We start from the raw sequence: 25,226 nt of genomic DNA on the forward strand, positions 1-25,226 counted from the left end.
GTGTAGACTCAAATGTCGCTCCAAAAACAAAAAAACAGGGCTATTTAAGAACATAAACCACACACCTTTACAATATTTGGAATGGAGGTAGCAATAGAAAAAAAATCTAATAATGTTGTGTGTGTAACTTTTTTCTTTAGTCGGACAGATAAAGTAAAAAAAAGAAGCTCATGCTATACAAGTGTAGCACAATTTACAGACAGTTGTACGGTTATTACTACTGTGAGGTTATGTCCTTCAAGTAAAAACGAGTACTTATTCACCTCAGTGTTCTAGAGGGGGTTATTGGGGGCTATTTTCCTTGGAAATTTCACCTGATAGTCAAGGAATTTAAATAAAATAGAGTAAATTTATAATTAGTCAGTTTGCTGATAATATGCCTTTGTTGTTGTTGTTTTCATTTTTTTTTGTAAAAGAACTTATGATCTCTAAAGGAACAAAATTAATTTTTCTCAAACGCATCTGGTCTGATTGTAAATGTTATGATATGTCAGATTTTAGCAATCTGCAATCTTGATTTAAATACTTTAATAAAGTATAAAGTATATCAAAATAATAAAATGATTTGTTGTTGAAAGGAACATTTGAATACCACTCCTAGATTTCCTATTTAAGCGATTTGAAATTGAGGTTGACTCATGTAATTTTTTTGTACTTCTGAATGTGAAACTGGTGATCATCTCTGTTTCAAATTGTCCTCATGTGAGTTTATTTTGGTCAGACATTTACAGTTGACTCAATCTGAAAATAGTCAACATTTCCATGCTTACTTATTGTTTCTTTTATGAGTGGGTTGAACAACAAAATTTCTGATATTGTTAATCTAATTATTATTCTGGGTAAATACCATTTTAATTCTTCTTAAAATCATCAATTAATGTAATCTGTCTAACTGCATGTCTTTGGACTGTGGGGGGAAGCTGGAGAACCAGAGGAGAATATGCAAGCTCCACACAGAAAGGCTATAGCGAGATTGTGGATGTAAACCCAGGACCTTTTTGCTGTGACACAATAGTGCTAAACACTGTGTTGCCAAGCTCAAAATATGTATATGTAGATTCTTGCTCCTGATCATACAACAAACAAACAAAAAGATAGCTCTGCACTGCCAAGTGGGTCATTTGAAATGACCAGCTGGATAACACAGCATTCCCATTGGACTGGGTGTTGGATCCAGCTGGATAAGTGTCTTGTGTGGTCTAACTGTCCAAAGGTTTTGCCTCCTATATTGACCAGGAAGAGAAACTACGGGGTTTCAACCATGTTTTCTAGGATAGGATTTGTAAGCCTATATAATAAATATCAGGACTAAAGATATTTTAAAATGTTGTATTTTTTTAGTATCTTACTTATAGTTAAATAAAAATATTTTCATTTTTGGACGTTTACTCGCAACTGCAACCATCAACCCACCCAAACGAGCAAGGCGCGAACACTCCTCCCAGTCGCAGGGGGCGCTGGAGACAATTCCATAGCCATCTTTTGTGGCGCTGTTTCTGTATCGCATTTCCTGTGCGTAGCAGCGGCAATGCAAGTGATTTTGGGGGAATTTGATATACCTTTTTCTGAAAAAGTAAAGAATTTGGCCGAGTTTTTACATACATATTCTGGCTAAGTGGTTCGCTGGAACAGAAGTTAAACATGGATATCCCCAGTCCTCCCGAAGGTGAGCCGTACACCACAGCTATTTTAAATTTCGATTCAACGTAAGCGAGCACCCGTGCTATCTGCTACATAGCTAACAAAACCATTGGATTTAGCATATTGATTAAGGTCACCGATCACAAGTGGATGAATGTTTAACCAGGCTCTGTGTGTAAGCATTGCACCAACTAACGTGAAAAATAGTGTAGAAATAATCCAGTAATGGAGAGTAAACGTTAGTTGTTCCAACTTTTCACGGCTGCTGGCTTTTAAGAAAAAGAACCCCCATAGAAAGAAGATCCCTTATAGATATTTTTGTGCTACAGCAGCACGATTAAGAGTAGAATTACAGCCAACTGATTTAATAATACTATGTAGAAATATGGAAATAATGATTATGCAACCTCTTTCCTAGATGTTTCTGTTTCAGAAGAAATTCATTATTTTCTAAATCTGTTTTATTTGTTTTTTTAAAAGCACTTTAGACACTATTATTTCTGTCTGTTTCAGTGTCTCTGTTTTGAGGTTTTTACAACAACATTTTTCACTGTATTTATGTCTTTTTTTTTTTTTTGTACAGATCAGGAGCTTCGAAATGTGATTGATAAGCTGGCCCAGTTTGTTGCCCGAAATGGCCCAGAGTTTGAGAAGATGACGATGGAAAAACAGAAGGACAACCCTAAGTTTTCCTTCCTTTTTGGGGGCGAATACTTCAGTTACTACAAGTACAAACTTGCTATGGAGCAACAGCAACGTATGTAGTTAAACTGACACGTCAGGATAAAAACAGAATTTTCACATAGAGGTCAATTTAGTATTGCAATATTAAGTTCATTTGATGTTCAGCACTTTGGATTTCTTACTATGATTGAAATATTCAAACTAAAAAAAATGTAATAAAAAAACAGTTTTTACAGATAAAAGCGAAAAAAACAAAACAACCCAGTACATGCACCAGATATGTTGGCAGAATTATTTACTTTTCTGTTTTGGGGTGAAACTGTTAATTGAACAGTCCAACATTGTATTGGTAATGTGAATCTGTTTTAGGCATGGGTTTTCCTTTTGATTAAAGGCTTTAAGACTCCCTTTATATCATCACCTTGCAACAGTAGTCCTTGTTCTGCTTGCAGCCTTCGTGAGCTGCAGAGTCAGTTCTCTAGCTCACAGAAAATCTCCCCAAAAGCAGAACAAGGATATCAGTCACTAAATGCACTAAAGACAGTGGATTTGGAATCTCACTACAGGATAAAAGGTGTCCAAATGACACTTTGGTCTGGCTTAATAACAACCTGGCAAGGAACTGTGGAAGGAACTGTTGAAGCTAAATTTGAAAATACAAATCTTTAAATTTAGAATCTCTTCAATAATCAAAGACACATTGGTGGGGTCCAAAGAATAATTTTCATATCAGACATTTGGGTAGGAGGATTAGTAGATGAAGCACTGTTTTGTACTATCTTACAGTGCGCTGTCTACACATACAGCTTTTTCGGCAGTCTTCAAGGAGACATACAACAAGTTCCAAAATTCTGTCACTCTCCATGCTTTTAGGAGGTTGAGGTGGTATACTTGTGTGGCACCAATCCTGTGTCCACCCCACTTCACAATCTATGTCCCCCACTCGCCAAATGGCCATAAAGGGTCCTTGTCAGTTGGCGAGTAATTTTGAATTGCAAATGGGAAGTAATACGTGTATTTTACCTCCCAGTTTGAACTGAGTCTAGTGCCTCTGTTGTACAGGTGCTGCTGACATTCCTTTTATCACTCAGCCGTAAAAGGCTGATGGGGTTTCTTGTTACCCTGTTAAGGTCAGAGGTCAAATCTTCTGAGAATCTTGTGGATGCAATACCGCAAGAGGGAAGTCCCCTAGGATTTTCAAATTGATACCACAGGTGCATCTAGTAAAAATGAATGCCATACTTTGAGAACAAGATGACAGGATTTTGAAACTGATACCATAGGTCTGTTAGAAGGCTGAGGGTAGCACTGGCGACTGCCGGTATTTATGATTCAAGTTTGGTGTTTTTATTATTGTTGTGTAGGACAACAAAATAACATTTTCGCAACCCCTGTCCATGCAAAATATTCAAAAAATGTGCAAAATGCAAATATTTAAAAGTACACATGAAGAAGAAAATAATTAATAGAATAAAAGAATACAAAATACGTACAAGGTCATAAAAATTATGTGCAAAGTTAAGAACATTATGAAAATTTAGTAATGACTTCACAAGTTGTATGTGCAAGTTTCACAGTATAGCAGTGTAGTGCTATTACACAGAAGTTGTAATAGGAAGGCTAGCAAGCATGTGTAGACTGTGTGTATGTGTGTAGCAGCATTTGAGTATAGTTGATGTACATAGGGTCAAGTTCTGTTCTTGACTGTCTGAAATCCACCACAGTCTCCTTGGCTTTGCTGCTGTGTAGTATAAGTTGTTGATGGGGCACCAGGCGATTAGGCTCTACACTTTTTCTCTGCAGTCTTGTTGTTAATGGAGATCAGGCCAATGACTGTGTGTTGTCCGCAAACTTGATGATGGTGTTTGTCACGTTTGAAGGTTGAACAGGTCTTACAGAACAGGGCTCAGCTCACATCCCTTTGGTACATTGAGGGTGGAGGATGCGCATTTGCCCATCCTGACAGTCTGGGGATAGTTGGTTAAGAAATACAGGGTCCACCTAAAGATGGTCGGGCTGAAACGGTTTGGGAGTTTGGACACCAGTTTGCGGGGACACTGGTATTGAAAGCAGAACTGAAGTCCAGGAGGAACATTCTACAGTACCTGCCTGTTTGTTGAAGTGCTCTAAGGTGGTATAGAGTGTAAGGCTGATGGCTTCTTCTGTTGACTCTGGTCCAGAGTGGCTGTGATCACTTAATGTGAGCCACAATCAGTCTTTCAAAGCATTTTGCTATCATCAGGGTATGTGTAGTTGAATGATAGTCATTTAGGCTGCTCTTAGTTCTTTGTTTTGGAATGGGCACAGTGGTTGTAGTTTTGAGGCATGTTGTGCACTCCCAGAAATCAAAGAGAGGTTAAAGATGTTAGTAAAAACCTCTGCAAGGTGGTCAGTGCAGGTCTGCAGAACACACTCCAGAACACCATCAGGTTCTGTATCCTTTCTGGGTTTAATTCTCTGCAATAACACTCCTAATGTCATTTCTTTCCAATGACAGTTCAGGCTGGGCTGGTAGGGGATGGAGGTAGATTTCGCTTGCATCATTGTACCTGCATTGTACCTGTGTTTGAGATTTGCTTTTGCTAGGCTATAAGATGCTGTGTCCTGGGCTTTGTAAGCAACATCCCTGATTTTAAGCAGCTCTCTGGCCTCTTTATTGACCCAGGGTTTCTGGTTTCAGAACACTTTGATTAGTTTCAATGTGATGACCAGGTCAGTGCAGAAGTTGATGTAGTATAGAACAAATAATCTGTACACTTCTACATCAGAGTCCATAAAAGTGCTCCAGTCTGTTTATTCAAAGCAATCTTGAAGTAGACAAGGTCTTAATCATTCTGTTGGTTGGTTTAGTTCTGCAAATGAGGGGTTTGTAGGTCAGTATCATTAGCAAGGAGAGATGGTCAGAGTATAGTTGATGTATAGTACATGACTCTGTCATGAGCACACCCTCCCAACATTGTCCTACCAGTTTATTAAACCTCAGCCAGTCCGTCCCCAAGAATCAAGGGGGGCACAAGGCAGACTGTGTTTAAACTGGAAGCAGCGCCCAGAACTGCTGCAACCTGAAGAAAAAGAGCAGGAACAAAGGGGTTAGTTTGGTGTCGGCTTGTTGAAGTGAGGTGCTTCTTCCTCAGAGCAGGGACTGAACGGCTTCCAGCCGGCTACATACTTTTATTTATATTTTAAAATCTAGTAAGAAATATCACTGAAATATTACTTTTCAAAAGAAGTCAAAATAGTAATTGTACTAACTATGCACAAATTAAATCTTTAAAAAGCAGTAAAAATATATGAAACTTCCCACATGCAGCTTCAGCAAATGCTGCTTTAGAGAACCTTCTCATATTCTTGCATGAGGAGCAATCCAGTCACGTCCTTATTGTGAGGACAGCAGTTCTTTGAGCAAAACACAAATATTTTCTTGGCATAGATGCTTTACAAAGAAGTGAACTTAATATGAGAGTAAATTACATTATTTACTGTCCTACAGTTGGCTTTGATTACTGAAACATAGTCACCTAATTAGCAGCCTGATACTAGAAGCAGAGTGTTTAGTTTTGCATGGTGTTCTTCTGTCAGTTGTGTGATACCACTGAAATGCATTAAAGTTTGCCTTTCTCCACTTAGATCCCTCTACCCACGATGGGGAGGAGTATAAATCTAAAGGTATTTATTTAAAATCAGAATTTTCAGATACATTTAAAAATTCTATTTGGAAAGTCACATGTTGTTATGCACTTTTTTGCCAGATGACACAACATTTGTGCTTTAAAATACTTTGCTTTGTTTTCATTTTGCATGTTCACATTTTTTGCTTTTTCAGTGAATTTCTCTTGGCCATACCTTCTTAATGATCTTGATTAAAATGCTTAATCCTCCATCTCGAAGCAGGTTTGATTACATGCACAGATACAAAGACACAGACACAAACAGAGCAGGGTGTTGTTTGTCCTGTTTGTCTGTAACATGCTTCTGCTCAGGGCAGCTGTAGGATAAGGGCTGCACAATTTAAAAAATGTCAGTATTGGTTGAACTAGTTTCTGCATTATTTTCCTCATTTTTGGAAAAGTCTTGGCCCAGATCAGCTTGTTTATTTCTTGGTACTCAAATTAGTACTACAGTCAGTACTATAGTATTACAGATATTATTGGCAAGTGGCATCAGAAGCTAAATGTTAAGCTAAGACAAAGTTGTTGTTCTTCTTCTTTTTTATGATTATTATCATCAGTTCAAATGCTGTAATAAAATAATTCCCAAATATGGGATGAATACAGTTTTATTTATCCAGTAATACAAATGTAATCCTCCTGTAATTACTGAAAAGTTTATGATTATGTTCTGAACATTTTATATTATTAAGTGATAACATTTACTTGGCTTTGTTTCACTTTTGTTCTATAAAATGAATTTTACTGCATTAATATCTTTGGTGATAAAGGGCCAGCAATAAGACTGTTAACATATTTAATGTGTTCTCTATTAGTTGAAATTCCAGCAGTGGAAAAATTGGCTTGGTACAATCCACAAAACATTTCTAACATTTATTCTGCATCACAAATTGAACGTAGTCCTTTGAAGTCCTCTGTCTGTACTTGTAACTTTAAAGAATAGTTCAGTTTGGCTTTGGTAAACATTGCAAAGCGTATCCTAAAAGTATCATTTTAGGAAAGCTAATATTGCATATACCTTGCAGTATTGATACTACCTTTCCAAATATACATGCTGTCAAATAATTTGACACTAATGCATCCTCTGCCATCAAGGATTCAGGCTTTTGAACTGACTGCTGATGACAAGCCAGATGTTCCCTCTCCTCTTTAGTCTGGAAGAGCAGCATTCATAGTTTCAAAAACAATTTCAAACTTTGATTCATCTGACCTCTGAGCGGTTTTCTATTTTGCCTCGGCCCATTTTAAGTGAGCTTTGGTCCTGAGAAGACAGCAATGTTTCTAGATCATGTTCATATGTGTCTACTTTTCATGATAGAGCTTTAACCTGCGTTTGTTGAGGGGACTGTGAGCTGTGTTCTCACACAGTGATTTCTGGGAGTGTTCTTGAGCCCATGCACAGATTTCCGTCACAGAACCATGCCTGGTTTTATTGCAGTATTTGAAGGTCGTGGACATCCAATACTGATTTCCTACCTTGTCCCTTGTGCACAGTGATTTCTCTAGATTCTCTGGAAATCTTTTAACAATATTATGTATGAAATTGTTTCTCAGTTTTTAGATAGTTTTTTGAACATTGTTGAAACTCTGCCAATTTTTGCTTCTGTTGTAGATGCCATCAAATTTAAAATTAGCAAATATTTTTCTTAGGGTGATGTGGCTCAGCAGGTATAGCGGGTTGTCTACCAATCAGAAGCTTGGTTCACTCCTCGGCTTCCCCATTCTGCACGTTTACGTATTCTTGGACAAGCTATTGAAACCCTAGTTGTATGTGAATGTTAGACAAGGTTAGGGAAAGAAAAAAAGCACCTCTGTGACTATGTTTGACATTAGGTGAATGGGACTTGTAGTAAAAAGCTCAGAGTAAAAAAATGCTAAATAAGTACTGTCCATTTACCTTATAAAACTGTAGATGTTCTCAGATTAAGCATCTGTGTTCTGTTGTGAATAAAGCAAGGATTTAAGAGATTTGCAAATATTGCATTCTGTCTTAAAATTCACAGTGTCCATACATTCTCGGAAGTCTTGGTACAACAGAAATGTATTTTGATTTAATCGAGCAGCCCAGCCTGAGTTTGTGGCGATGCCAACAGGTTACCTCAGCGCACCAGTTGTTTCTGCAGCAATCAGCAGTACCAGGAGGGGATGTGTTGATACTGATTGCATGTCTTAAATTGTGTTCACTCCTCTACTTGGAACATTTCATGTAGGCCATGTTTTATTTCTTCCTCAGAAAACCATATTGGCAGATTAGCAGTATTTCTTTTTCTCTTCATGATTTATTAATTATGTTCATGGCCATCATGTTGTCATCAGCAGCAGCTATACAAAAGAAACACTTCGTCTTAAGGACTGAACATTCAGTCCTGTTTTTGCTTGTTTGTTTGTTTGTGCAGAAATATACAACCCTGGTACAAAAGATGTGGTTGATATCCCTCCTCCACTGATGCCGATGATTGCTCCACCTCCAATACCTCCACCCTCTGCGCCCGCTATAGATGAGCTCATTCAACAGAGCCAGTGGAATCTGCAGCAGCAGGAGCAGCATCTGCACACGCTCAGACAGGTGAAGTGGAAAGAAGCATAGCCTTCCCTCCAGGAACATTTATTCCCGTGTACTGGTTGTTGATGAACGTTTTTGTTTTGAAGTCTGTCTTTGCTGAATGTTTCAGTTGTCCGGAGTTGATTGGAGAATTTTTTGTGAGGGCATGACAATTTCGGTTTTGCACATATAACTTCTTTACAGAAGAGTAACTCTCTGTACTAACAAAACTGGGACCCACTCTTGAATGCTTGGAGAGAAATGAAGTCGTTATCGCTCCATGCATTAAACAAAATAATAACGACGAGCATGTGATACAAGAAATAAACACGCTGGAGAGATTATATCTCTCGGCTGGTCTGGGAACACCAAGGCGTTCCCTCGGAGAAGCTGGGGGAGGTGGCCGGGGAGAGGGAGGTCTGGGTGGATGTGGTACAAGTGGCTGAGGGGACATCACAAGACCAATGTTGACCAATAAATTTTCTAATGCTTTCTCAATGTAGGAACAGGTCACTGCAGCCATTACTTTAGCTATGGAGCAGCAGACCCAAAAGCTGCTGCTGGAAACACAGTTGGACATAACAGAATTTGACAACCTGCTTCAACCCATTATAGACACCTGCACCAAAGATGCCATCTCGGTAAGGACATAACGATAGGATTTTCTATGAATCAGGGCCACACAGGAAATCATTCCTCCCATTGGCTTTCTCTTTGTACAATTCCTTCATGTAAAGAGTTATTATAATTAGAGCTATTTACATTTCACTTTTGTTTTTCTTCCTCAGGCTGGTAAGAACTGGATGTTCAATAATGCCAAGACCCCACAGCACTGTGAACTGATGACATCACATCTACGCAACCGCATCACTGCTGATACAGCTCATTTTGAGCTGCGCCTACATCTTATCTACTTAACAAATGACGTTCTTCATCACTGGTACCCAAACCTAAATACACTCATGAACCCATGTAGTTTACTTGTGTACTTTATCCGTGAGAAAACTAATAATGGAGTAGCATTATAAGTAATCTGAAAGAGGGTAAAATCAATTTTCCTCACTGCCTTTCTCTTTCCTGTTTGTTTGTTTCTTTTTCTATGCCTTCTGTTGATACTGCCTAAGGGAAGCATGTATAATGTAAACACAATTGGTCCTGGCATCATTAGCACTGAACTCCATAATTAACCTTCGTATGTGAAGAGGACTCTTACATGAACAAATTGGAGTCTGTTAGATATATAGAATGCAAACCACTGCAGCACAGTACCTTTAATACCTACAGTATGCTCTAATAGCCAGACAATGTTATGGTCAACAGTATTGTACGCTGCACAGAGAGGAGTCCACTGTCAGAGGCCATAAGAAGATCATTTGTAACCTTCATTAAAGCTGTTTCTATGTGATTAGCTCTGAAACCTGCTTGACACGCTTCAAATAAGCCAAAGGTTTGCGTGGCTCTTCTGGTTCTCCATAGTTTAAAGTGTATGGGAACAGCTTGAAACAGGTAATATGTCAGAATAGTGGAGATATTTTTTTTTTCATGTTCCAGTTAGGAAGGTTTTTTCATGTTTTTTTTGTTTTCCATCCTTTTTTAAAGAATAATTGAGGTACCAAACTGTGAGAGAATTCTAATAATTTGGCTCTTAGTTATGTAGTTTAGTTGTTGGTCTCTGTAAGGTGCACCTTTGACTGTTTTATATTACACAGGAATATTGCAGATGGGGCTGATGAGTGAAGCTCACTCAGCCCATTAACTGAGCTTAGCATTCAGTGTTCTGATGGCAGGATAAAAGCTGTTTCTCAACCTGGCTGTCCTGGGCGTTTTGTTGAACGGGTGAGAAAATTCGGCAGAAGTTTTCTCATCTCTCCAGAGTAAGGTCCAGCCAATGATCTTTTGCGCTGTCTAATGACCCTCTGCATGTTTTTCTGCCACCAAGCCATAAGTATACCAGGCATTGTTGTAGGTCAGGACACTCTCTGTGGTGCTGCAATTAAAAAGCCACCAACAGTTTCTTATCCAGATGGTTCCTTTTAGCATCTTAAGGATGTGGTGTCCTTGTTGGTTTTAACGGTTTTAACGGCCATGTTGTTGTTAGTGGTTCATGACAGGTCCCCAGGAACTTAAAGGAGGACACTTGCTGATTACAGTCCCCGTTGATGTGGAGAGCAACATGTTCTGATTGCTGAAGTCAATCACTACCTCCTTAGTTTTGATGGTGTTGAGCAGAAGGTTGTGTTCTGCTCAACACCATTCTGCCAGTTTTTTTACCCCACTCCCTGTACGCAGTCTTGTCCCCTCTGCTGATGAGGCCAATAACTGTTGAATTGGAGGAGGGAGGTGTACAGGAGAGGGCTCAGCACACAGCTTTGCCCATGCTGTGGGTCAGCATGCAGGAGCCAGGCATTGCTCATTCATTGTAGTATTGTAATGGATTACAGTGGGGCAAAAAAGTATTTAGTCAGCCACCAATTGTGCAAGTTCCCCACTTAAAATGATGACAGAGGTCAGTAATTTGCACCAGAGGTACACTTCAACTGTGAGAGACAGAATGTGAAAAAAAAATCCATGAATCCACATGGTAGGATTTGTAAAGAATTTATTCGTAAATCAGGGTGGAAAATAAGTATTTGGTCACCTCAAACAAGGAAAATCTCTGGCTCTCACAGACCTGTAACGTCTTCTGTAAGAAGCTTTTCTGTCCCCCACTCGTTACCTGTATGAATGGCACCTGTTTGAACTCATCATCTGTATAAAAGACACCTGTCCACAGCCTCAAACAGTCAGACTCCAAACTCCGCCATGGCCAAGACCAAAGAGCTTTCGAAGGACACCAGGAAAAGTATTGTAGATCTGCACCAGACTGGGAAGAGTGAATCTACAATAGGCAAGCAGCTTGGTGTGAAAAAATCAACTGTGGGAGCAATCATCAGAAAATGGAAGACATACAAGACCACTGATAATCTCCCTCGATCTGGGGCTCCACGCAAGATCTCATCCCGTGGGGTCAAAATGATCATGAGAACGGTGAGCAAAGATCCCAGAACCACACGGGGGGACCTGGTGAATGACCTGCAGAGAGCTGGGACCAAAGTAACAAAGGTCACCATCAGTAACACACTACAACGGCAGGGAATCAAATCCCGCAGTGCCAGACGTGTTCCGCTGCTGAAGCCAGTGCATGTCCAGGCCCGTCTGAAGTTTGCCAGAGAGCACATGGATGATACAGCAGAGGATTGGGAGAATGTCATGTGGTCAGATGAAACCAAAGTAGAACTTTTTGGTATAAACTCAACTCGTCGTGTTTGGAGGAAGAAGAATACTGAGTTGCATCCCAAGAACACCATACCTACTGTGAAGCATGGGGGTGGAAACATCATGCTATGGGGCTGTTTTTCTGCCAAGGGGACAGGACGACTGATCCGTGTTAAGGACAGAATGAATGGGGCCATGTATCGTGAGATTTTGAGCCAAAACCTCCTTCCATCAGTGAGAACTTTGAAGATGAAACGAGGCTGGGTCTTCCAACATGACACTGATCCAAAACACACCGCCCGGGCAACAAAGGAGTGGCTCCGTAAGAAGCATTTGAAAGTCCTGGAGTGGCCTAGCCAGTCTCCAGACCTCAACCCCATAGAAAATCTGTGGCGGGAGTTGAAAGTCCGTGTTGCTCGGCGACAGCCCCAAAACATCACTGCTCTCGAGAAGATCTGCATGGAGGAATGGGCCAAAATACCAGCTACTGTGTGTGCAAACCTGGTAAAGACCTATAGTAAACGTTTGACCTCTGTTATTGCCAACAAAGGTTATGTTACAAAGTATTGAGTTGTATTTTTGTTATTGACCAAATACTTATTTTCCACCCTGATTTACGAATAAATTCTTTACAAATCCTACCATGTGGATTCATGGATTTTTTTTTTCACATTCTGTCTCTCACAGTTAAAGTGTACCTCTGGTGCAAATTACTGACCTCTGTCATCATTTTAGGTGGGGGAACTTGCACAATCGGTGGCTGACTAAATACTTTTTTGCCCCACTGTATGTGCCTCAATGTTTTGTTTGTGATTCTTTTAATGTTTTACACAGCCAGCGGAAGCAGCAGAAGGACTTGTTGGCAGCGCTGCAGAAAGTTGTTGTTCCAATCTACTGCACAAGCTTTCTAGCTGTAGAGGAAGAAAAACAGCAGAAGATCACCAGGGTAAATACAGACACATATTTTCCAAGTCTAACACACTAACTGGTTTTTCTTTGCTATAGCAGCTTCAGCTATGAATATTCATTCATATCAGTTTATTAGTAGCTTAGATCTGGTGATTAAAAGGAAGTTTTTTCTCCTCCATTTATTGAACGGAAAAAGGTTTCTGTTTCTGACATTCCTTCTCCCTTCACAGTTGTTGCAGCTTTGGGAGAAAAATGGGTACTTTGATGAGGAGACCATTCAACAGCTCCAGAATCCAGCACTGGGCCTTGGCCAGTACCAGGTGACAGGAACATGTCTTAACAATCAGATTTTAGAGTTGGACCCAAATATTTCACTTTCAGGATTTTTGTTGTGTAAGTATTGGGCACCATGGTGTTGCAGTGGTTACCACTGTTGCTTCACAGTAAGAAGGTCTCTGCCACAGACTGTTGATCTGTCCAGCTTGTAGCCCTCCCCTTGTTGGGTTAGCCTCCAGGCCCCTGTGACAGGAGGCAATGTCAGGCGTTTTTATCCCACATGCTGTGAATGCATCCCCCCTCCAAACTGGAAAATTTTCTACCTGGGACACTGCGCTGAGCATGTGTGTTTTTATACTACCAGATGGCGGAAAATATGGTGATAGCAGAAGTTTCAGATGAGCAAGGGAATGAGACTATAATTGAAGAAAAGTCAGACGAGCTAGTTCCAAAGAGAAACAGCCCTGGATCAATAATCTGGCAGTGGTTTGGATTTCATAAGGATATCAAACAAAATGCCGTAATTTGCAAAAGATGCCGTAAAGTTATTGCTGCAAAAGGTAGCAATACCACGAACGTATTCCACCACCTGAAAAGTCATCCCCTGCAAAATGAAGAATGTTTTCAACTCAGCACGTCAACACCTCCCCACACAGCCAAAAAGAAAAAGTGCTGTCGGAGTTCTACATATCAGCAAGAGAAAATATATCCCAGTAGCTAATAAATGTGACCTTCTTCCCAACAACTACGGCTCTATGGACCAGCAGCAGTCGTTGGAATCTGTCAGAAAGTAGTCAGGTGTGCATCACCCCGGATAACAGGAGTAACATAATCAAAACAATATATATGTATCTATCTATATATCGATCTATTGATCGATCTAGATTTGTGTGTGTGTGTGTGTGTGTGTGTGTGTGTGTGTGTGTGTGTGTGTGTGTGTGTGTGTGTGTGTGTGTGTGTGTGTGTGTTTTTCCTCATATTACCCGGCCCCATTCATGGCTTTTTTTGTATTTTTCCCACCATAGACTTTATCTGGTATTTTGTTGTTTCTTTCAGGCGTCCCTGATAACAGAATATGCTGCAGTGGTGCAGCCAGTCCAGTTGGCCTTCCAGCAGCAGATCCAGGCATTGAAGACTCAGCATGATGAGTTTGTTGCTAGTCTGAAGCAGCAACATCAGTCACAACCGCAGTCTGCCCCTGTAGGACAGCTAGCTGCCCCAGCTGAACCGGAAAAGCCCCCCCCTATGACTACGCAAGCTGGTGAGTGGAAAAACACTCAACCAAAGCAGAGGCACAGCCTCATGCATGAGCTCATGTCAACTGCTTATACAGTTGGGGAAATAATTATTTGATCCTCTGCTGAATTTGCGAGTTTGGTCACTTGCAAAGAAATTAACAGTCTGTAATTTTTATGGTAGTTTAATTTTAATGGAAAGATACAACAATACAGAAAAAACACATAAATACATAAAAGTTATAAACTGATTTTCAGTATTTGATCCTGTTGTGGAAATTTTGTGCATTAGATAAAGGAGGTTATACTGCTGGAGTTGTCTTGTGAGCAGTTTATTCTTACAAGTACTTACAATTCAGTACAAGGCACTGATGGTGTTGTGGTGAGGAATTCACCAAACAAAGGATCCAACAGGGGAGAGATGCAGGGATCTGATTCATGCTCAAAATTTCTCTTTCTAAACATGGCGTGAACTAATCATTTGATTCGGGTGTGTTGACCCAGGGGGATATCTAAAACCTGCAGGCCCTTGAGACCTGGAGTTGCCTACTCCTGATATAGACTTTGCGACTCATTTTATGTCTCTAAAAGCAACATTTCCCTGCCTGGGCTGCCTTGCCCGCTGCTTGTTAGTCTGTTTCAATTGAGGCCTGTGGGGCACTATCAGCCAATGAAACAATAGACACATTTCTGTGTTTTTGTCGATGAATATTTCACACTTTAAGGCTGCCTGTTTATTTAAGGGAGATGACCAATACAATATAATCACAGATGATAGATTAAATAGATTTTAGGTAGATGCTTATGCATTCTTAAAGTCTTATATGTTGAATTGATGTCATCTGCCAGTCAGTGCTGGTCTCCATGCCCGTGTTACTGTACATGACGTTTTAGCACAAACACTTTAAAGGTGATAATTTAGGACTTCAGCAATAATACAGACAGCAATGTAGCTAAACCTGACCAAGTCCATGTATGTTTGTTTTATGATGTCTCTTTTTTGTGTTCAGGAGATGTAAAGCTTCCCATATCAGGTCCTCCTCCGGGAGAGTTTGATGGATCTTCATCCAGACCACCAGACCCCAGCAACCCTAGTGGTCCCTCAGATATACCCCCCACAAAGCCTGCCTGGTATGACCCTCAGCATATGAGCCCCTGGAACCCCAACCAGCCGGTAAAGACCTTTTTGTGTGTGTTTCTTGTGTGTGTGTGTCTGTGTGTGTGAGTGAGGGAAAATATTGAAAGATACAGAAGGAGAGTGCATATTTGCTGGATATTCTCAACTACAGTGGTGTGTACTGCCTTTCCTGATTTCCTATTTTTTTTTTTATGTTTATCACACTTAAATGTTTCAGATCATCAAATACATTTGAATATTAGGCAAAGATAACACAAGTAAACACACAATGCAGTTCCTAAATAAAGGTGTTTAATATTAATGGGGAACCAATTAAAACTAGGGCTGAACGATATATCGCATTTGCGATAATATCGCGACATGATCAAGTGCAATTTTCTAACCGCAAAGGCTGCGATTATACTCTGGACATGTCCAAATTCATGGGCTGCATCCTCCTGAGGCCGCATTTGTAGACCGATTACGTCACAGCGACGCGCCGAAGGCTGTCCAAATTCGTAGACTCCTCCGAATGTAGCCGACAAATGCGTCCTCCTTTTCCCCGAATTTGAAGGATGGGTCGGGTGTGTCCTTCGTGGCCTACCATATCCCAGAATTCATAGCGCGGCCCAGCCAAACTCCAGTTTCCAGCAATGGCGGCCGCTACTAAGTTTTAAAATTACTCATACTAATCTTTCTGGGTCACAAAATAAACTTTTAACATATTTTCAGGCGAGAAAGTAGTTGTGTAAACATCAAATATCTGCTCGGTTTATCAAGATATCCCATATTTGCAAAAGTGCTTCGACGTTTTCAGAGGCGTCTGCTACCCACCAGCTCGACAGCTAGCCGGGAGCTCGAGGGTTACTGATGCGGCCGAGAACGGCACAACTCCCGGCACATCATTTTCAGATCACCGCGGAGTTTCGCTGCTCGGGTTAAACGTGATATATAAGTCACTTAGACAACCTAAAAATGTTATTGTTGGGCTTTTTTCAGTGTTTTGTTTGTTCGTGAGTAAATCGGTTTGGCTGAGATTAAAGTTATTAGATTAGATAAAATAAAACTTTATTAATCCCCCGGGTGGGTTCCTCCTTGGTTTTCACACAGCTGACTAAACGTCAAACAGAAAACTTATTAAACAGAAGTATGAGACAGTCGAGAATTTACACCAGTGTCTGGTTATATTTTAGATAGCAAGAAGCAGACGGCCGAGTTTATTAAACTCCACCGAGACAGCGGTGACGCTAATCAGAACTAGACCGTCCAATTTCACGCCTTTAAATTTTAAAGGCGTGTTTGTGTGTGTGTTTATACAATTGCTATTACGTTTGCACTTTATGTGTAATGTTACTGACTGCAGAGATCAGTAAGATGTGTGTATTTTTTATTTATTAGTTTTATTTATTTCATATTATTTTTTAATTGAATGACTGTCTAGTAGTTCACAGATGTCGAAAAACTGAGTGTGGTAAAGCCACTGATTTTGTTTATGTATATTTCTGCAATCTGCACATTGTACTGACTTTCATTTTAATGTTTACACCAGGGTTCCTTGTCAGCACTTTATGCTCAGATGTTTGTAAGCTAAAAATAAACTATTGTGTATGTTCAAATATACTGTTGTGATTGAAGAAGTTAAATAAAAATGTCAGTCATCAATTCATGCATCACCTCATGTCATCATAACAGAGGTCTGTCTTCCAGGAAAGAACAGTTTAAAATTAATGTAATATAGTATTGGCCATACTATATGATGTATTGCTTGTCTTTGTTTAATAATACAGAAGACAAAGACCTTAAAAAATAATCGCATATCGCATCGCAATCGCAATATTGGGGCAAAAAAATCGCAATTAGATTATTTTCCATAATTGTTCAGCCCTAATTAAAACCTACATTACCCTGTAGCTGGAGAGGCAGTTAGGACAGAGGGCGATTTTACTCTAAGTGAACATTAAGAGCGTGCAAGAAACAGTGACAGCTTTGCAAGCCACTTTGTTATTTTGTGAAGCCATAGTAGGTCACAATGTGACAGAGTTGTAGTCTGTTGTTATAACATATTGTTATCGTATCAATGTAATTAGCCTTAAATTCTACAACAGTTCCCACACTTCCTTTGTGTTTGCCACCAGTCCACTGACAGATAGTATGTGCCGGCAGCTCAGAGAATCTAATGGAATTTGAAAGAGGTGTTTTCACGCTGAAAAAAACAGGGCGATATTTTAAACCTTTAAAAGAAAGCCAGCCCATCAGAATAAAACAAACACAACGTGCACCAACTGAAGGTGCGTCTGACAACAAAGGAAAAGTTTCTAAGTACAACAGCGAGTTGGAAAAGGAGTTTACGTGGCTGATTTACGATGCTAAGGCACAACTTTTATTTTGTCAGCACTGCTCAGAAACAGCAAAAAAGAGTAAATCAGACATTCTTTACATTGTGGGAAACAAGATATTTTAAAGAGTTGATGTTGAAAAACACCACATTGCATGCTTGTGCTGCAACTTTTGAGCTGTGCCAAAAACTAGCAACCTTTGTAGCACCAGTGCTATAAGCTAGGAATGTTAACATACATTCAGTTTTATATATCACAGCAACAGTCCCCTGAAGGCACTTTATCTTATAAAGTAAAGAGATTAATAATAACTAATGCAAAGTGGTTTATAAACACATAGCAAGTGAAAAAGAAATACTCAGTTTTGTACCAGCAGCCTATGCATATTGCTGTGTAACTAATAGCTCTTTTCCACTGGTACCTACTCAGGTTGGCCCGGCATGGTTTTTAGAATGGAATAGGCCTTTTATTGTCATTGTACATGTATGACAAAATTGTGGGTGCTCCACACCAACTGTGTCGGAATAAAATGGAAACAAAGCAAGAGAAGCATGTTAAAAAATTAGGCACACATTAGATAGCAAAACAGTTGCAAAATGCTGGGAAGTAGGACAAAGAGAAGACTTGGTCTGTTTGTGTGTGAGTGGCCGGAGTGATGGGGGTTACTCAGACCATGGCTCAGGCTGGTGACGTGGGTGGGCAGGGGTGGGTTGCAGGGTGATAGTCCGAATGGTCCAGGGCAAGAAGCGGTTTGTGAGTCTGGAGGTGTGGGAGCAGAATAAACCTTTTGGGATTTACTTTCCTGATTTCTTTGCGCATACATCAAGACTGTTACCTGGTAACATGTTTTCAGTTATTTCACACGTTTTAGTTTACTACATAATTCCATATGTGTTCATTCAATAGTTTAGATCGCTTCAGTGAGAATCTACAATGTAAATAGTCATGAAAATAAAGAAAAACCATTAAATGAGAAGCTGTGTCCAAACTTTGACAGGTAGAGTAGTTCTCCATACTCTCCGCTCAGTTTTTAGCTATTCTGTACAGCCAACAGCCTGACCCTTCGCCATGTCCCTGTAAATCGCTGTGTCACAACTCAATATTCCATCTATTTAGCTTGCAGTTATTATTCTTTTATCCAGCTACAGTCTACTACCCACTACATCAATGATAACAGGTGCCTAATGCGGCTATTAACTGAGTGACAATAGTTAAAACAGCTAATTTGATCATATTTGCTGGCCAGGTTAACATTTATAATAAATGTTTAATACTTCAAGAAAATGGTCAAAGAAAAAGTCTCTTCTGACTTTTTGAACTGCAGCATTGAGCTAAGGTAAGAGTATGAAATAGAAGTCGGTCACACTGGCCTCACTTGAGCTGACCTATCCTGGGTCACTCTGGATGACAGCTACAGGAGAAAAACATCTTCTGACAGAATGGACGTGTCATTGTGGGCTTTTTAACTTTTTCTAATTCCTATCATTAATGCTGAAGGAATACTAGTGTAGCCACACTACATTGTCACCTTGGCCTTGCCCATCTAGTGACATGTCTCTTAATCATCACAGTTCCTCACTTTGCAATTTACTAGCAAGCTCAGGTCGTGGTCACATCCTTTCTGTCTCGGCTCTTCCCCAGCCTCCTTTTGATCCAAACCAGCCACCACCACCTTGCCCTCCTTGGAACAGCCATGAGGGGATGTGGAATGATCAGCGGGACCCAGGAAACTGGAGTGGAGGTCCTGGTAGAGAAGGAGGTCCTTGGAGTGGTCCAGGTGGGTCTGAGCACGCTCCTCCATCTTGGAACTCGTACGACCAGCAACCACCATGGGGAAATCAGCCGGACCAGCCTCCCTGGGGTCAGAGGGAGCCACCATTCCCTCCACGCATGCAGGCATGTGGGAGAACATTTCTGTGGTTTTACTTCCTCTGCTATTTACTTTGCATTTACAACTTACATTTACACTGCATCCTTTTCTGAATTTGACTTAAGTTTCTTTTGTTGCACCAAAGATGCTAGAGCTTCTTACTTACATGAATGATTGTGGTGTTTCACTTGCATTTTTACAGAGGCCGCCCCATTTCAGAGGACCTTTCCCTCCTCACCAGCAGCCACCTCCTTTCAACCAGCCCCCTCCGCCCCCACACGGCTTTGGACGTTTTCCCCCTCGCTTTATGCAGGAAGACTTTTCTCCCAGACATCACTATGACAGACCACCCTATACACCACATCGATTTGACTATGCTCAAGGAGAATATCCTGGAGGTTAGCGGAGAGACTCAGAGTCATAGATCAGAGGAGATGCATGTTTCTGCGCCTTTTAATTTTCAGGTGTATTTTAACAGTCTCCAAATATGTTTGACAGATATGCCGGGTCCTCCTCCCCACCACCATCCCAATCAGAGGCTTCCTCCACCAGGGATGGGAGCTGAACATCCTCCCTGGAGTGGAGGCCAGCACCCGGAATTTGGCCCACCGCCACATGGTTTTAATGGCCATTCACCTCACATGCGTCATCGCCAGCATCCAGTGCAAGATGATCCCAGTCTGGTGCCAAATGTGCCCTACTTTGACCTGCCAGCTGGTCTCATGGCTCCGCTTGTTAAAGTAAGTCCTCTGCTTCTCATTGTAGGACAGGGGAATGAAAATAAATACAAATGTAAAAAAACAGTAAAAGCTGCCATTATGGTTCAAGTAATGCACTTCTTATATACTGCTGTTTTACTATTTTCTCCCAGTCACACACATCCATACAAGTGTAGTTTTTTTCATACACCACACAAAAAGAGGTACCGTGGTGGTTTTTACCGTTTTTAGCATGGATTTTATACTGAAGTGGCATCCAGAATAGACACATTTAGCCCCAATAAAGTTTGCATGCCTTATGGTCTTACTGTTACTGTCAACTGTACAGCTTGAGGACTGTGACTATAAACCTCTGGACCCTAAGGACATTCGGTTACCTCCACCCATGCCACCCAGTGATCGCCTGCTAGCTGCTGTGGAAGCTTTCTACAGCCCACCATCTCATGATCGGCCTAGGAATAGGTACGAACACACACTTTTTGTGCAAGACAGTTAAACTTAATTTAATAATAGAATTTAAAAATATAAATCGATGAATAGGTGATTCAGTTTAACTCTTATTTATTTATATAGCACCAAATCATAACAGGAGTCACATCAAGACACTATATAATGCTGGGTAAAGACCATAAAATAATAAAGAGAAAACTCCAACAATCAGATGACCCCGTCTGAATGTTGGCATTTTCTCTTGACAAGCACTTGGTGTCAGTGGAAAGGGAAAAGTTAAGGATAACTTGTGAAAATTGCAGAGTGCTGTATAAAAACATAAAAAGTAAAAGTAAAAAGTGGTGAGTGAAGAAGAAATGCTCAGCAAAGAACTACCTGATAATAACCAATTACAATAGCAAGCCTAGAAGAAATAAATATCATCTGACCTCATAGGTAGATGAAACTGGTTACCTTCTGAATACCAATAAAAATGTATGCTGCTTATTAATAATGCTGCTTAAGGGAAGCATTTATAATATAATACTAAAACAGTTGGGTCACATGACTGCTTTTTAAGTAATGGCTTCTTACCTCTACCTTAAAGGCCTAAAAGCTAAATAATAGAAATAGATCATACTTAAAGATTGACGCGTTGTGTAATGGTAGAACTTCTATGAAAAGTCTTGTAGGGACTGTGACTAGTTTTGAAATATGTCTGTAAGATGGCTATTACAGTTGGTGTAAACGAGGTCTCTTTGTCAGCCAGGCTATGGTGCTAAAAAGAAATGCAGGGTTGTTCATGTTTTGTTCAGTCAGTAATCGTAAGTAAGATTTACTAACCTTATAGAAACTAAATTAGTGAGACATTTCCTCTCCAGCTTACAGGTTATCTGCTTTAACTTCCTAACCCTGAACTCTTTCATGGCATGCATTTTTAATTTCTCTCTGCTATTTGGGCTGATTGGGCAAATTTAGTATTATGGTTTAGACAACCCAAAATGTGATGTTCACATATGTGGAGGTTAAGGTGTTTGTTTGTGAATTATACCTGGTCGAGTGTTCCGCAAGCAGGACAAAAACCGCATTGTTCCTCCTGTATGAGAGATCCGACTAGCAGACAAACTCTCCGTTCCAGCAACCTGGGATAGACTTTAAAGTCTGAGAAGTGTGATCCTCTATAGTTGGAGCACAGCCTTGGGTACCGCTTAGTCTTTTGTAGCTGTTTATCTGCAGAAATTGCTGTAGAAACTGGGTGAAGTACTACTACTTTGTTTAAAAATTGCAGCGAATAGTGATTACACGTATTTGTGGTTGGTTTCTCATTCAGTGAAGGCTGGGAGCAGAACGGCCTGTATGAATTCTTCAGGGCTAAGATGAGGGCCAGAAGGAAAAAGGATCAGGAGAAACGTAACAGGTGAGCTTTTCCTTCATAATAGAGTATCCTCTCTTTTTCCATCTCTCCTGTGCTACAAATATCAAAACACATCATATTTAAACTGATTTTTTTAAACTTGACTGTTGTTTGCTAATCATGTCACCAGGTGTCATTATTCACGTCACATCTTTATAATACAGAAAAAAGAAATAAAATAATGTTTATTGCTTCTTCTTTTAGTTTTACAGCACTTTGGTCAGTGATTGTTGTTTTCAAATGTGCTTAATAAAGTGAATTGTCTTTTTAAAAGGAGGATGTTATGCTTTTCAAAGTATTAAACAGTTAAACCCAGAACTTTGTATGTTCTGATAGTTTTATCATTTCTCCAATGATGACTGGTTCTAGTGGTCGTGGAGGCAGCCGCTCCAGGAGTCGCTCTCGCAGCCGAGGGAGGTCTTCGTCTCGCTCCAGCTCTCACTCCTCAAAGTCCTCCAGGTCACGCTCCCGTTCATCACGTTCCCGCTCCCACAGCCGCTCTCGCTCCTACTCACAATCCAGGTCTGTATCCACACATCAAAGCATGGCACCTTCAGTCGTGATTTGTTAGAACCTGCGAAGTCTCATTCACAAGCTATGAAATGCACTCTATTTCCACCAGTTCTTGATTTTCCATCGTGTCTGCTTACCCCAGCTCCCACGGTCATTTTGTTTAATAATCCGCTTGATCATTTACAATCAAACATTACCGCGGAATGAAAGTGGAATATTTTCACATAATCACGGCCAAATTTAACACCAGGAACTTGATGAGTTGGACTAAAGACCTGTAAATACAGCAGATCCTGTGACAATGGCTTCTTGATATTATATTTCTATTAGGTTTACGCAGTGAAGCCATAATGACTCTGCATAATGCGTGTACATGGAAGTCTTTGTGTATCATTAATTCAATGCATCTGACTGAATAAATGTTTTTTCTTTTTTTGTAATTGAAGTCTCTTATTTAAAAACGATGCTGTTGGATATAATGAATGTGTTTTGGGCTTTGAGTGCTGAATATGACTGAAGTGTGATTCATGTTACCTAATTTGTGTTCAACCAAACTCTTTAGGTCCAGGAGTAGATCCAGGTCATCTCGTAGTCACTCTCGCTCCAGGTCTCGATCCCGCTCACATTCACCCACCAAGCGACGGCGTGGCCCAAAATCTCGGAGCTCCTCCCCTCCGTGAGTTTCTTCACTACTCTTTCATCATATGCTTTGCTAAAAAAACCTTTATCCTGTAGTGTAATGATGAATTTCTCTCGTGCTTTCTGTAGTTCCACAGCAGTGCTGGGCACAACTTCTTCAAAATTACCTGCAGACACCAGGTTAGGGGAGGAGAACAAAGGTCATCAGCTACTGATGAAGATGGGTACGCTCTAATTATTATGATTTACATTTTATTTAATTTTTTAAATCCGGTAAGGATGTTTGAAGAATGATATTTTTGGATATTTTCTGAAGCGACCTAAAATGACTTCCTGTCTGCTGTAGGTTGGAGTGGCTCAGGGGGCTTGGGGGCTAAAGAACAGGGCATCCAGGACCCCATTAAAGGAGGCGATATCAGGGATAAATGGGACCAGTACAAAGGTGTGGGGGTCTCACTGGATGACCCTTACGAGAACTATCGCAGGAATAAAAGTTACAACTTTGTAGCTCGCATGAAGGCAAGAGAAGAAGGTACATAAAATCTTTTATTCAGGAATTACTCACGAAAATAAATTGGGTTGTCCCTTATCTAACTCCTCCTTTTCTGTTTGTTTTTCTTTCTGGGTCAGTCAATCGGGAACCCCAGGAAGCCCCTTCAACTGACTGATGCAGTCAAATTGTGTGAAACAACCCTCTCCTCCTCACCACCGCCACCACAGAGCTAACTTTTTTTTAATTTTAGTTGGTTTTCCACCCAGGATTTGTCACTAGTCCCAAAAGTCCAAACTAAAGGAGAACACTATTCATTTTTAAGTGTCTAAGAGTGCAAAGAGCTTTTGCTGCCTCTAAGTCAAGTTTGTCCAAGCAGAACATGTACAGTGTGTAGATGTGACAATTGACGCTAACAATAGCAACATCACAGGAGTCAGCTAAATCATTTTTGTTCAGCTTGGACCCTCGAATAACTATCTGTTTAATTTTATTATATTTCATGTAAGTGTTCATAATTCTACAGACTGAAAACAGAGCTCTCAGTCACACTCAACATTTAGGACATAATAGAAGTGAATAATGTGTATTAAAGCAGTGCTTTTCTTTCACTTGCGGTGGATTGTCAAAATAATTCTTTAATAAATAATAAAAGCAGTGCTTTTTTTCATAAATTATTCCTTTTTGTGGAGGAATTGGTCTTAAAGAAAACTGCTTACTGTGGAAGGTGTCAAAAGTCTCAGAAGAGTGGGTTCTGAAAATAAGATGTGGCCAGATCACTATTGGTAAAACAGAAATGTCATATGTGAGAACTGAGCATTTAAGGCGAAAGTTGTTCTTCTTGTGAATCTTCTTCTTAAGCAGCTTATTATTGTGATATTTTCTTTTTCAGGTAACAACTTCTCTTTAGATATGTCTTTTAGTTGTAGTGTTAAAATGAAGCTCAACAATTCCACTGTATTTTTATCCACAAGCACACTGTAGAGACATGATCTAAATAAACAATTCTGACAGCTCACAATGGGCCTTTTCTTTCTGTTTCCACGATCAATCATCACACTGTCCTGCTGGCTTGGCCATCTCCAAATGGTCACCAGCATGCAGTGTCTAATCTTTTTTTCCTGGCAATTTTTAATTCAATCAAAAGTGTAACTAATAGGTAATGAAATCCTCAAATTATATGATCCTAAGATTCTGCATCACTAGTTGTAAAAGTCCGCCTGTCTAATATTTGTTATTTTGACCAAGCACAGCATTCTTACTGAAACCCGTAATTGTGCCTTTTCCATCATATTGCCAAATGCAATATTTCTGGACCCTTTTAAGTTCATAGCTCTTTGATGAACATTATATTCAGTATATACTGTATTCTTTCATGGCTGCTACTCAGATGGTTTTGTATTTACACTCAAACTTGCCTAAGAAAAATATTTGATACACGATTGTCTCATATGATATAAAGTCCAAGTGTTGACATTTTAAACTCAGA

At 40.1% G+C, this 25,226-nt stretch overlaps 1 protein-coding gene across 2 annotated transcripts; it reads left to right on the forward strand.

Annotated features, from left to right (window-relative positions):
- The first annotated feature begins 1,495 nt into the window (after positions 1 to 1,495).
- cherp (calcium homeostasis endoplasmic reticulum protein) lies at positions 1,496 to 24,758 on the forward strand. 2 transcript variants are annotated; one of them, XM_085251840.1, is made up of 20 exons: positions 1,496 to 1,666; positions 2,225 to 2,398; positions 5,953 to 5,991; positions 8,390 to 8,559; positions 9,039 to 9,176; positions 9,324 to 9,475; positions 12,625 to 12,736; positions 12,930 to 13,019; positions 14,032 to 14,236; positions 15,221 to 15,384; positions 19,305 to 19,559; positions 19,736 to 19,931; positions 20,032 to 20,273; positions 20,581 to 20,714; positions 22,012 to 22,098; positions 22,465 to 22,617; positions 23,171 to 23,284; positions 23,377 to 23,471; positions 23,594 to 23,779; positions 23,878 to 24,758. In XM_085251840.1, exons 1-20 carry the CDS (start codon positions 1,642 to 1,644, stop codon positions 23,913 to 23,915), a joined length of 2,769 nt encoding a protein of 922 aa, XP_085107966.1. In that variant the 5' UTR covers positions 1,496 to 1,641; the 3' UTR covers positions 23,916 to 24,758. The 2 variants fall into 2 exon arrangements, with proteins under 2 accessions (XP_085107966.1, XP_085107967.1); XM_085251841.1 differs by lacking the exon at positions 5,953 to 5,991.
- Positions 24,759 to 25,226: the final 468 nt, after the last annotated feature.

The sequence above is a fragment of the Mchenga conophoros genome, linkage group LG17, assembly GCF_057382185.1.
Source record: "Mchenga conophoros isolate Kocher_MC1m ecotype Shallow Benthic linkage group LG17, M_conophoros_male_GT1.1, whole genome shotgun sequence".
NCBI lineage: Eukaryota > Metazoa > Chordata > Actinopteri > Cichliformes > Cichlidae > Mchenga > Mchenga conophoros.